At 40.0% G+C, this 13,807-nt stretch overlaps 1 protein-coding gene across 1 annotated transcript in view; it reads left to right on the forward strand.

Moving 5' to 3' along the window:
- Positions 1–13,807, forward strand: part of Shq1 (SHQ1, H/ACA ribonucleoprotein assembly factor) — a 118,922-nt gene that overhangs the window by 43,439 nt on the left and 61,676 nt on the right. Inside the window, exons 8-10 of the mRNA XM_029562807.1 lie at positions 214–217; positions 403–456; positions 3,209–3,332. Of these exons, the coding sequence (XP_029418667.1) occupies positions 214–217; positions 403–456; positions 3,209–3,332 (182 nt within the window). The remainder of the gene's footprint in view (positions 1–213; positions 218–402; positions 457–3,208; positions 3,333–13,807) is intronic.

Genomic DNA, 13,807 nt, shown 5'->3' on the forward strand with positions numbered 1-13,807 from the left:
CTTCCTTCCTTCCTTCCTTTGTCCTTCCTTTCTTGAGACAGGGTCTCCCTGCAGCCCCAGCTGGCCTGGAACTCACAGAGATCTGCCTGCCTCTGCCTCCCAAGTGCTTAAATTGGATCAAAGACGTGCACTACCACGCCTGGCCCCCCCGCTTGTATTCTTTTGCATTCTGATACTCCTGTCATTGAAAGTTTTATTTCATAAAATTCCAAGCAAAGTAAATAAAAAGATCTGTCTGTTAGTCTCCACATCAATAAAACATTTATTTTTCTGTGTTCCATAGATAGTTAGTTTTTATATGTATCAGTACTCTTCAGATACTGCTTTAAGTACATATATTTGTTTTATTTTCAAATGACTTGACTTCTAAAGGTAACGATTACTTCATTCTCCAAAACAAAGGTTGAGTCTGCATGGACTATCAGAAAACTGAGCCCAACCCTCTGCTGGTTTGAGGTATGTTTTTCTACTCATAGTTGTTTAGGCTTTTCAAGTAATTTTTTTTTGATGTTTTAAAAGTGGGAGCTTTATTATACAAGGGTTTTTGTTGTTTGTTTTTGTTTTTGATTCACTCGTTGAAATAGTCAGACGAGGTAGGTATTTTAGAAGTTGGGGAGGAAATCCATCCCCAGGAAGAGTGAGGACATGGTTTGTCAGGGGACATGTCGGGTAGAGCTGTAGCTCTGTTGGTAAGTCTGCATGTTGGCTCAGAGTTCCAAAATGGGAGAAAAACCTAGGTGATAAAGGACCACCAGGGTCCTGCTAAGTGTCTTACCTGTTCTTCTCTGGTTCCTTTCAGTAAGGCTGTGAGTGTTGCTGGTTTTACAGGCAAGGGAACTTAGAATATATAGCTTAAATAACTTATCCAGGGTCCTCCAATTGAATGCAAACCTCTTTAATTTCTTTTTTTTTAATTGTTTTTATTTTGCAGAGGCAAGCATGTGTTTTAGAATGAGCATGTGGAGGTCAAAGGACAGCTTTGTGGAGTCAGTTCTCGCCTTCCACCATTATGTGGGTTCTGGGGATTGAACTCAGGTTGTCAGGCTTGCATCATTGGGCAGCAAGTGCCTTTACCTGCTGAACCATCCCTGCTAATTTCTTTTAGTGTCATAATAATTGTTTTTGTATCTGTTTTCTAAATTTTTGTGCAGGTCTCATAAAAATATCAAAGGATGCCTGCCCTCTTTAAGTTTCCCAGTTCTGAACAAACCGTTGCACATCGAAGTTGTATCATCAGTTCAGATAATGAGTGCTTTAAGTTACAAAATCAAATTATTCTATATACTTTCTTCAGTGAGAAGGCACCATTCAATCAAGAACTAAAGTAGTTACTTCATTGGAAAATCTTACTCCTCCAAGAGTGGTCCACCTACCAATAGCCTCACTAGCCACTTCAGCTGGGAGCTACTTAGAAAGATAGGAATCTTGTCCCCATCCCCTCTCTGCCATGGAATCCCAAATGCCTGTCTGTCCCCATCTAGGCCGCCTCTGGGTTTCTCTGTGGCCACAAATAGTATACAGTTGAGGTTTTAGCTTTGGAAATCACTGTAACCATTAAATGGTGAAAGTAGTTAATGTTTAGAGAATTTTGTTATAGATTTATTAAATCTACACAAAAATTTAGTTCTTTATTTTGAAAATTTTGTTGTTGTTTTTTTTCTTATTCAGACAGGGTCTTCCTATAACGCCAGCTGTCCTGGAACTCACTATGTAGACCAGGCTGGCCTTGAGCTCACAGAGATCTGCCTGCCTCTGCCTCCCACGTGCTGGGATTACAGGCGTGCACCACCATGCCCTGCTGAAAATTTTGGTTTTGAACAACTTAGAATTTCTAGACACATTGAAAGCTAGGTTAAAAGTTTATAAATATTTATAGAGTTTTACTAGAAGTTTTAAAAAGGCGCAATTCTTTTTAGATTTAAAATATTCTTTGTCAAATACTCGGTATACATAATTAGATCTCATAGCATAACAATTTAGTTAGTTGAAAATTTTCCATGTCTTATACAGATATGCAGTGTTCTGGGTAGTAAGTGGTGTTTTGTTTTGTTCCCCAAAGCGCTGTGGATTGAACCTAGGGCCTGATGCATGCGAGGCAAGTACTCTACTGCTGAGCTACATCCCAACCGTAGATCTCATAGCATTAATACTTAACACATGAGTGCAAATTATCTTGCTCACTTTGTTTTAGTTTTTTAAGTTTTAAATAAAATTTACATTTTTTGTACTTTGCTTAGCAACCCCCCGCCCCTAAGCCAGTTTTGTAGAAAATTCCTTTTAGTGTTTTCTGGGAGGATAGTGTTACTAGATAGTCAAAGCTAGTGTCTCACATGTTAAGCAAGTGCTCATCACCAAGCTGCACCCCAGCTCTTGTATCTAGTGTTTTCAGTAAGAATTGCTAATGCTATCATTTTGATACCATTCAATAATAAAAACACTATTGCTCCAGAAATCAGTCACATGAGGTTTTTCTCTTTGATAAGTATAAGCAAATTACTCAAGCAAATGTGATGTACTTTCATGCCCAATATGAAAATAAAAATCAAAGACCGAGCATACTTTACTCAGTCTCTACTGGTGATCTGTGTGGTCTTGAATGGCCCTAAAAGACAGCATGAAGGACACATCATTTCAGAATGCCCTTTGTGAACAGCTGCATTTTGTTAAAGCTGTGTGTTCTAGATTCTTCTTTGTAATTCTTAAGACTTTAAGCTTTCCTGCTACATAAGTGATTTTTAAAAAATATTTTATTATTTTTATTTTATGTGTATACATGTATTGCCTGCATGTAGGTAAGTGCACCCATGTCGTGCAGTGCCTCAAGTGGACAGATGAGGCTGTCAGATCCCTTGGAATTGGAGTTTCAGACAGTTGTTAGCTGCCATGTAGGTGTTGGGATTTGAACCTAGGTCTTTTGCAAGAACAGTCAGTGTTCTTAACTGCTGAGCTATCTCTCCAGCCTCTACATAAGTGATTTTTAAGAAAGATTCGTGGTATGTTGATACAGTGTGAAGAATTACAAGGACTATATAAAATAAGGTGTGTAGAAAGGATCTCATTTCATGTTTTTTATTTCTCTGCTAGTTGACTTTGTGATGATTCAAGTTTATCGTTTTTAATTGACAATCATTCCTTTTCTCGTTGTGTGCTTTAGTTTGTGTAACAGATTTTTATGGAAATGATTGCTTATTGAAATGATTCTTCACAGACTTGGACTGGCATTCATGAAATTGTGGTGTCTTTTGGGAGGCGAGTTTTGTGTTACCCACTACATCGTCATTTCAAGCTGGTGGTGAAAGCCTGCAGGGACACTGTAAGGATACTACAGCTAGGTAAGGTATCTTGTGTGCAGATCGGACAGCCAGAAAGTGGTAAATATTTGCTTTTTTTCCGTATATAAGTTATGAAAATAATCCTCCATGATATATAAATAATAGTTCCTTTATAGAGATACATAATCACATTCACCTTTTCTAAGAGTGGGGAAAGGGAATAGAATACATATAACATTCCAGATCACTTTATATTAAGGGATAGAGTCCATTATTAAGTATTTCTTGGATGCCTGTCATTTTCTAGGCACTATGGTAGGACTGTGGGTACAATTATAAAAGAGACAGAGAAATTCTCTGCTCTAATGAAGCTTATAGCTTTGTCAGAGAGACAGATGATAAATAAGCAAGGAGTTCAATGCAGAGTGATAAGCAGTCTGCTGGGGGAAGCACAGTGATTACTTAGGAGGGGACTTGTCACCTAGACGTGGGATGTCAGGAAAGACTTCCCAAGGAGAAGCACAAGTACCTGAAGACGTTTGACTACTGCTAAATTTAGCCTTGGAAGGCCAATGCCTTCTAGCTTTAAGAATATGGAAAATTCCAGGCTTCAAAACAAATTCCAAAGTGCCCATAACAACATCATTAGAATAAATATGTAATTTCCAAGGTAATGACTTTGAAGGGGGTGACGTCCATTTGTGTGTATTAGTTCTGGCACATTTATTTAAAAGTCACTTTCAGTTCTTTATGATCATTCTTTTATTTTCTCCCAGGGGGGCTTTGTCATTCTTTGCCCTTAAAGTGTTCATGGGAGCCAGGACTTGGGATTTCTGGACCTCAGGATGGGTGGTTTCATTGGCCTAACAAGGAGAGTCAGGTCTCCAGAGTTTATTCCCAGCCCAAGGGATACCTGGCTGTTTGTGACCTCTAGTGTTCTTACCCTGGGGGAGGAGGCATGCTTGAAGGAAGTTCATTTGAAGTAGGTAGTAATTGTAAAAATGAATCATAGTTAACTGAAGATGCTGTATTATCCCTCCAGTTGGCTTAGGCTGTCTGTGTTTTGTTTTGAAGGATGCTGTTATAGGGTAATGAGTTACTGTCATTGAGAAATCTGTCTTCTTTAACTGTGGGAAACAAACTGCCTTTTTTTTTTTTTTTTTTTTGGTATGTTATTTTTTTCCTGCTTTCCATCCAAGATACTTCTTAAATTGCTAAAATTACCTTGAAAAAATCAGTCTACTGTAAATGACTGATTATTGAGCTATACATCACAACTAATTTCTTTTTGTAAGTCGTGCTAGATTATCTGAGCATTAAGCTGAGAGAAAGTGGCTTTTGATTCTTATGTGGTAGCTTCTGGGGGCAGCCAGGAAAACTGTAGCAAGCGCTCATGCGTGTTGGCATACACCCACTCTCATATGAACTACTACTTGTTACTTTTTATTCTGGGAAGTAATCTGGCTCTCTGTATCTTTATTTGAAAAGTAATCAGTTCTGTGATTGCATAACCAAAAATAAATTGGATTGCGTTGACTTATAGTCTAATCAATTATTCAAACAGTTTTAGGAGGTTAGGATTAAAATTGAGACTTAACTTTTCATCGCTATCATTCACAAGAAATAGTCTTATCAGCCTTGTTACGATAGCAGCAGGAAACTTGAAATTACCCTGCAGAAAGTGAGTATCAGCCCTGTCTAAGCCTTGGTGCTGGGCTTTGTGACTGGCCCTGGTTGTACTTGGCTGGTATGGAGCAGAGCGCTGGGTCATCTGGAACTGCTGCCATTGGCTCTGAGGTTTACCAGCACTAGATGAGGGTTGCGACCTGTGCTTGTTCAGGTAGATGGCATAGGAACGCCATAATTGTCACTGAGGAGACTCATTTGTGTGGACACTCCATAATTTGAGTGGAAACAGCACAGTTTGGCATTTGATATTTTCCAAGAATGAATTTATATCTACTTATCATTCAGAACATAGTCCTAGCGTTCACAGTTTTATTGTAAAGGTCAGTGTAGTGCCTCCATAGTTGAAAATAATGAATGACTCTTTCCTCCAAAGAAATACTGATCTCAAATGGATTAAGTTTCAAAACCAGCATTGGAATGCCTCAGAATCTACAGAATATTTCATGATAACTGAGATGGGAGTTTTCAAAAAGTTATGAATTTGCTTTTTGAGACAGGGTCTCCCTGTAGCTCCAGCTGTCCTGGAACTCACTATGTAGACCAGGCTGGCCTCAGTCTCACAGAGGTCCGCCTGCCTCTGCTTCATCTGACTTCACAGCAGTCTTTACAAGGATGCTTTACCAGGCATCAGCTCCTTTCCTTTTCTGCATCTTTCCTTTCCTCCCTCCTGCAGAAGGCTCTCCTTATCTTCCCTGGTGCTATATGTAGAATCGAAACTCCTTTGGGGTGGGAAGCCTGGCCTTGCCCCTTTAAATACTGTATTGGTGCTTAAAAAAGGACTTTGCTTTCTTTAAGAAATAACATGATTACATTGAAAAACTTTGTATAGGTTGGAGAATTTGGAAGGGGAGTGAATGGCAAACTCACATTACAGCAGTAGTAACACGATTTCACATTATTGTTGAAGCGTAGTAGTATAGTTTTGTCAGTAAAGCAATGCTAATAAAAATGTTTTTAAAGGAAAAAATTTTTAATTAAAAAAATTTAAATGTGTTCTGAATCCCCAGAGGCAGTGTTGTTTTGCCCATTGATCCCACTGAAAGTCATGACATTAGGTAAATAATAAATATATAATATAAATAATAAAGAAATAGAGAGTCTAAAATTTTCTCATTAGTCCTAGTTACAAGAGGCGTCTAATTTCAGCACTTAATAGCTTTTACTTTGAACTTATAAAGAGGAAACCTCAGTTTTCCTGGCTTGTTTCTGCTTCAGGATGGGGGGCCAGCACTGAGAAAGAGGACTGTTGGTGGGAGGGTGTCTCACTAGCTTAATGGAGGAATCACATCTCTAATGGGGTGCCTTAGTTTGTTCTTCATTGCTGTGACAAAACACTCTGACCACTACCAACTTGGGAAGGAAAGGGTTTATTTATCTTACATCTCCTGGGTCACAGTTCATCAGGGAGCCCGAGGTAGGAACTCAGGGCAGGAACCTGGAGGCAGGAACTGGAACACAGGCCATGGAGGAACACTGCTTACTGGCTTGCTCTCCTGGCCCCTGCTCAGCCTGCTTTCTTATGCAACACAGGCCCACCTGCCCAGGGGTGGCACCACCCACAGTGGGCTGAGGCCTCCCACATCACTTATCAAGAAGATGCCCTTCAGACATGGCCACAGGCCAGTCCAATAGAGGCAATTCCCCAATTGAGGCTCCCTCAACCCAGGTGTGTCAAGTTGACACTAAAGCTATGCAGCACCTGGGGTAAATCACCATACTGACTTTTTGCTGTCATGGGAAGGACTAGATGTCTCCACAACATACCCACTGCTTGGCTACCACAGGTAGCTTCCTGCTTCCTGGTGGGGCCAGGTACAATCCCAACTTCTAAAGTGAGGAGGCTGAACTCTCCGAGGGACTCCTTCAAGTAGGCTTTGGGTACCCATTTTGTCTTCTGAGTATCCCTGGAAATAGAAAGTGTCTGTCCTAAGATGCTAGTGTCATCATCACAGGCAGCTGCCAGGCATCAGACACTCTGTGCTCTGGGCTCAGTTCTTTTGATGCCTTCTTCTCTCCTTTCACTTCTAGAGCCATCTGGAAAAGCAGGAATCACTGTCCCCATATGTACAGAGAGATGATGGTCTCAAAGAAGATAAGTGAGCAGCTGGGGTAGATGACAGAGCCTGGCCTGGATTCCAGGTCTCTCTAGCCCAAAGCCCGTGCCCTCTTGTCTGTTGGCATCATTGTAAATGAAATCTAGCATTAGCCTCAAAGTAAGCCAACACCATGAGAAAACCAGTGTTGTTGCTGTGAGGGGTTGTATGTTGGCAATGCAGAGTTGATCACTACCACCAAAGCAGTGTATGTAGGATTCATGATGCTGTCCTGTTGTGTTCTGTGATTTCCGTTATAAAAAGATGTTGTTTGTACTTGGACTTTTATCTCTCTAAGCCTGGACTCTTAACCACAATACTGTGTTTCACATTTAAATTTAGCCACCAATTTGTGGAACGCATTTGTATTTGGATAATTAAGAACTTTTGTGTGTGTCCAGCAACATAAAAAACTGGGGCTTAGAGGAGTTGGGAATGTATCTGCAGATGTAGCTCAGTGAGGGTACTTGCTGTGCGTGTGCAAGACCCTGGTTTCTATTTCCAACACCCCAGAAAAGAGATAAGAAAATGATATTTTTGTTGGTTCTGTTATATTTTTTAAGGTGAATAAAACCCTACCCTTCTTTAGTAAGTACTTGAAGTCAGATGAATGTTGGGTGCAGGTAGCTCAAGAAACTGCCTTCAGGACTTCAAAGCCCATTTTATTTCAGATGATTAGCATCCCTTATCAGTTGTGAGCTGAGCTCAATAATAATAAACTCTTCAGAAATTACTGCTTTACTAACTTTTTCTGTAGATGTTCTAACATGATCAGCAGGAAGAAGAGACATGCCAGGGTACTAAGCACAGGGCTGATGGCTGATGTGGCTTTTCTTTTGAAAAGTAGATGCCTAAAAATAGAGGCATATGTGGCATATGTATTATATGAACTATGAATTCTGATAAAACTTCAAAAGTGAAATTTTTTTAATGCTTAAATTCTATTTATTCCAGAGTCAATTTTGGAAATGCTTTTTTTTTTGTATGTATATATTTGTATGGTTTGCGTGCATATGTGTGTATTCTCATGTTCATGGAGCATATGTTTGTGGGGGGGTGCATGTACATGTGTGTGCACATGGCATGTGAAGACCCGAAGTTGACACTGGATATCTTCCTTGATCACTCTTCACTTTATTTATTGAGGCAGAGCCTCTCAAGCCAGAGCTCACTGATCTGGCTAGTCTATCCAGACAGCAGTCTATAGGGATCCCCTATCTCTGCCTCCCTAGTGCTGGGGTTAACAGATAGCTTCCACATCTACCTGACTTTTCCCTGAGTTCTGGGGATCTGAACTTTGGTCTTGATACTTATGCAGCAAGTTCTTTGTCTTAGGAAATACATTTAAAAATAACGTTTTAGAAGATGTATTCCCAAATTATAATATCACCAGATGAATTCACTAAAGATTTTCCAGTGCTGACACTTATGCTTAGACCTTTTCATTTTTATTCTTGAAAGACATTCTGTGTAACTATTCAAACTCTAGTCAACAAGTATTTGTTGAGTGTCATGTCAGGGTACTGAGTGGGGTCCTGGAGATGGAGAAGTTTTGACAGGGGAGTGGAACACAGCATTACATACTGCAAAAGGGTCTTCAGAAATTTACTGTTTACTTATTGAGGATTGGACCTAGGGCCTGAATATGCTAGGAAAGTGGGCTATTGCTGAGCCACATCCCCAGACCACAGCCAAGGTTCTGTTTTGTTCTGTTTTTGTAATCGTATATGGAAAAAGAAAATCAAGAGACGTGCAGAGAGTGAAAATGTGAAGCCAGGAAGCTAACTGCAGTCTTTTCAGGCATGTAGTCCCCTGCAGAGGGGAGCCTCTGCTTTATTTGACTTCCAGGTCTCAGGTCCTGCCATTTTCCTAACACACTGTCAAGTATGTGTTAATTGGTTGACGAGTTTATCTATTAATTGATTCATTCAACAGACATTTTGAACCAATACCTACTCAAAAGCTCTTCTGTGCAAAGGATCTAGAACAATGAAGAGCTTTAGAAAGAGGAATTAGTAGCTTTGCAGACACCGCTGTCCCCTGTCAGCCAAGGTCAACCCAGGTTGGGTTGATGGTGAGCAATTCTGTTTTCCCCTCATCTTCTAAGTTATTCTTCGACTTTTTATTTTCTATTGAATTACTCTTTTTCGGAGAATCAGAGTTCTTTCAGGAAATGTAAGGAGCATGAAACTAAAACCAAATAGTGCTCTAGTGTTGCTGCCCAGTTTGCGTGACCATTTACATTCTAACTACTCAGAGACAGGAGAGTGGCAGAGCAGGGGTCAGCTCCCAGATTGCAGTTGTTGGAAAACAAAGGAAATTCCTTTAACTCTTGTCTTTTCCTTGGAGTGCAAATCTACATTCCTAATCTCTTCAGCGCTTCCATTTTCCCCATTTGTGTCAGTTATCTCAGAGCGTTTGTGGGGGTCTACATATGGCCCCCATCTAGGATGCTGATGTGCAAGTAACCACTAAAGGGAAGACAACTGCTGCAGTCATACCACAGAATCCCTCCTTCTCCAGTATTCCTGTTTATCACTACCCTGTTAGCTGTTAAGAATGTATAGATTGCCCTCATGGTAATTTGGGTTTACATTTGAACACAAAAATTCTTTGTTCTCTTAAAATACACCATAGGGGGCAGCATTTCCTGAATCGTTTACATATAATGAATTGCCTTTTAATTACTGCAAACGATTGATAGTTTATGGTTATTCTGCTACCAAAAGAAATCAGTTACATATTTTTTAATGTTATGGTTCGTTGGGCATGGTGACACACACCCTTAATTCCAGCAGAGGCAGGTGAATCTCTGTGAGTTCAGGGTCAGCCTGGTCTACAAAGTGAGTTCCAGGTCAGCTGGGGCTACAGGGAGACCCTGTCCCAAAAAGACCAGAGAGAGAGAGAGAGAGAGAGAGATTAGTTTAAGTTACATGGTGATGCTTACTGATGAGTGATGGCTATAAAGCAGCTGATCTTATAAGTGTTCACTACAGTTTAAATCTGCAGTGTACTTCCTAAGGTCAGGTTTGGCTAATTTCTGCAGTTTTTTAGCTAAGCAATATAGAAAATGGAGGAGGTTAGTTAAATTTTTTTGAATATGTGATTAAAAAAAAAACTTACATAATTAGTTCTCCTTAAATAGCCTTAAAGTCAGCTTTGAGACTTTTTTAATGGAGGTTATTTTCATTTCATTTTCTATAAGAAGATAAAGGCAGAAAATCATATTTATTTGAAACAAATGTGGAGGAATAAAGAGAAAATCTTTTATTTGACACTTGATGTTCAGTTGCACATTAATATTAGAATCTAGATAAAATCAATTGAATGATATTTTATATGTTCTCTGGAGAACATGTAAGAATTATATTTATGTAACTTGAGAGTTTCTTTAAATAAGAAGCTAATATTTAAAAACTAGCAAGTAGCAGGCATGAATCAACTCTGTTTTCCATGCAGGACTTTATAACAGAATCAGTGAAGAATCTCAGGTTATACACATCTTAGACTTAGTCATGAAGAATTTATCATGTGGCAGGAACGAACAAAGATGAGATATAAAATGTATGTATTTGTAGATAAGGGACTGGGGAGATGGCTCAATTGGTAAGGCACTTGGCCCAAAAGTATGAAGACCTGAGTTTGAATCCCCAGCATCCATGTAAATGCCAGGTGGAGATGGTGACCTATCCCCAGTGCTAGAGAAGTAGAGGGAGTCCCCAAGCAAGTTGGCTAGCTATAGTAACTGAGCTGGAGTGCTCTAAGTGCTAGTGGAAGGCCCTGCCTCAGTATATGGGGTGGGCACTAAGCAAGGAAGGCACCCAATGTCAACCTCTGTCCTCTACATGCAGACGTACACATGTCCATCCACATATATGCAAACATGCATATACATATTTGCACACCATACATACAAAGTACTTACTGATCTTTTAAGATCAAAAGGAGAAAGACTCCTAAAATATTTTAGGGATGGAGAGAGAGCTCAGTTTTTTAGAGCACTGGCTGCTCTCACAGAGGTCCTGGGTTTGATGCCCAACACCCACATGACAGCTAACAACTGTCTGAAACTCCAGTTCCAGGGGAACCAACGCCCTCTTCTGCCTTCTGCAGAGATTGTATGTATGGATGCATTTATGTACATGTAAGCAAAACACTCATAAACATAAAAATTCTAAATAAATAAATAAGGACAGTACCTTAATTGTTCTGTTCCTAACAGACCAAATCTATCTAATTTGGTCCTCAAGTTAAATAAAAATACTTTCACATTTCATTTATTTATGTAGGGGGAATATTGAGGCAAGCTCTCCTGTCATGTAGCCCAGGCTGTTTTAAACTTTCCATGTAGATAAGATTGGCCTTAAACTGCTGATTCTTCTGCCTCTACCTCTGGAGTACCAGGATTATAGGCATGCACCACTATGTCTGGCTCCCTTTTTTTTAACATTTTTAAGTGGTTAAAATATCAAAAGAAGTACTTTGAGTCAGGTGTTGTGTGGCACACCATAATCCTGGCTCCTAGGATGCCATGGTAGGACGATGGTGAGCTCCACAGTGGCCTGGGCTGCATGGAAAAATTGTCTCAAAAGATTAACAAATTAGTATTTGGGGACATATGAAAAAGACATGCAATTCTTATTTTAGTGTTCATGAATAAAGTTTTATTGGAACATAGTCACGCACAGTCACATACTTTCTATGGCTGCTTTTATGGTTTAATGGCATGGTTGAGTAGCTCCAACAGAGATTATGTGGCCTACGAAGCTAAAATAGCAACTCTCTAGCTCTCCACAGAATACATTTATCACCCCTGCTTTGGGTTTATAGTGAAGGATCGGAGGGAAGCCCTGTCTTTTGAGCTGATGTCTTGGGCTGCCTCCCATCCCAAATTGCAGCATGCTGAAGTAGATCACTTTCTTCTGTCTCCCCGTAGAACAAAGTAGAATGGATAAACTGGATTCACAATAAAATAGGCCCCTCCACCCTAGGAAAAGCAAACTGGGATGCCTAGTTGGCTAAGCAGAAAATGAGTGAGGCAGGGTTTATGAAAACAGGGCTTGATGAGACTAGGTAAACTGGGGAGCTACGTGGTCCCTCTGTAGCGTGTTATCACTGTGCTATAGTCCTGCCAGTCTGGGGGACTTTAAATGAAGTAGAAAGTAATGATACTGAATGTAAACCTTTTTAAGTTGCCTTAACGCAGTGTGTCACATGACCAAAAGGAATGTACAAGTGATGGGGCTGAGTTGGTTTTTCTTTAGGAGCCATTGTTGCATCAAAATTTTACCCACAAAATTATGAATTTTTCAGTACATTTTTAAAGGCCAGCTTTTTAAAAGTCCAGTTTTTCAAGAACTCTGTTGCATGCATCTTCATCTTCTTAATGTCCCTTTTTTTAAAGACGGGGTCTCCCTGTTTAACCCTGACTGGCCTCCAACCCAGAGGCACTCCTGCTCAGACTACAGAGTGCTGGAATTAAAGGCGTGCACCCCCATCGTAGCTACATTTTTTTATTTATTCATTTTATTTTTTAATTGATTTGTGTGTGTGTGTGTGTGTGTGTGTGTATGTATTTCATACAGAGCATCCCAAACAATCTTATTCATCTTTATACCCACATCCCAAATGGCACCCTCCCATAGCCTCCCCCCTCCCACTCTGTCATCCTCGTCACTGTCCACTGTGTTGTCCACTGTGTTGTCAGTGCCCCCAGCCATTCCCCAGTGCTTGTCTATTCACCTATCTAGAGTCCCTTGTTTTAGGAAGATCAGCTCTTTCTCATCTAGCAGCAATCAGTTGTCAATATTCCTTTAGATAAGATTGGGGTCTGCTGTTCATTTTCCCAGTTCTATGCTGGGTTACTGTCTGGGAGTCTCTTGGGCCATGCTGGCCAACAACTCAAACGAAGGTATCTCCTGTCTGCCATTGTTTCTTGTTATGTAGCTTTTAGCTATACACATGGACTCTTAAATATACTGATCCCTTTAATCTTTATTTATACTTTCCTTTTGGGTGTTTAAGACCATACAGTTGGCCCAGGTAAACCAATTTATTTTTACTCTTAAGGTCATTTGAGGATCTGTTCCTCAGGATCACATGGGCTTGGGAAGAGCCTCTGGCTCCTTTCTTTTACCACTTCCATCTATGTGAAGATAAGTCAAAGGTTCTGCTCGACCATGGCTGACTTCATTTGGAAGCATGGAGGAAATGTTTCCTCTATGTAGACCCTCCTCTTTGAAGATTGGACACTGGTTCAGTAGATGCAGAGAAGGCCTTTGACAAAATTCAACATGCATTTATGTTCAAAGTCCTAGAGGGAATTGGACTGGAGGGAACATACCTCAGCATAATTAAAGCTATATACAACAAACCCACAGCTAACATCATTCTAAATGGAGAAAAACTGGAAGCATTCCCATTAAAATCAGGAACCAGACAAGGCTGTCCACTATCTCCACTCCTTTTTAACATAGTGCTTAAAACTCTTGCAAGAGCAATAAGACAAGGAAATTAAAGGAGTAATAATTGGAAAAGAAGAGATCAAATTATCCCTTTTTGCAAATGATACGATATCTAAGAGACGCCAAAAATTCCACCAGAATACTCCTAGAAATGATTAACACTTTCAGTAAAGTGGCAGGTTGCAAAATTAATTTACAAGAGTCTGTAGCCTTTCTATATACCAATAACAAGGAATCAGAGAAAGAGCACATGGAAACTCTCCCCTTCACAATAGCTGCAAAAAAATAA

Source organism: Nannospalax galili, unplaced genomic scaffold (assembly GCF_000622305.1).
Source record: "Nannospalax galili isolate Female #2095 unplaced genomic scaffold, S.galili_v1.0 scaffold114, whole genome shotgun sequence".
Classification (NCBI taxonomy): domain Eukaryota; kingdom Metazoa; phylum Chordata; class Mammalia; order Rodentia; family Spalacidae; genus Nannospalax; species Nannospalax galili.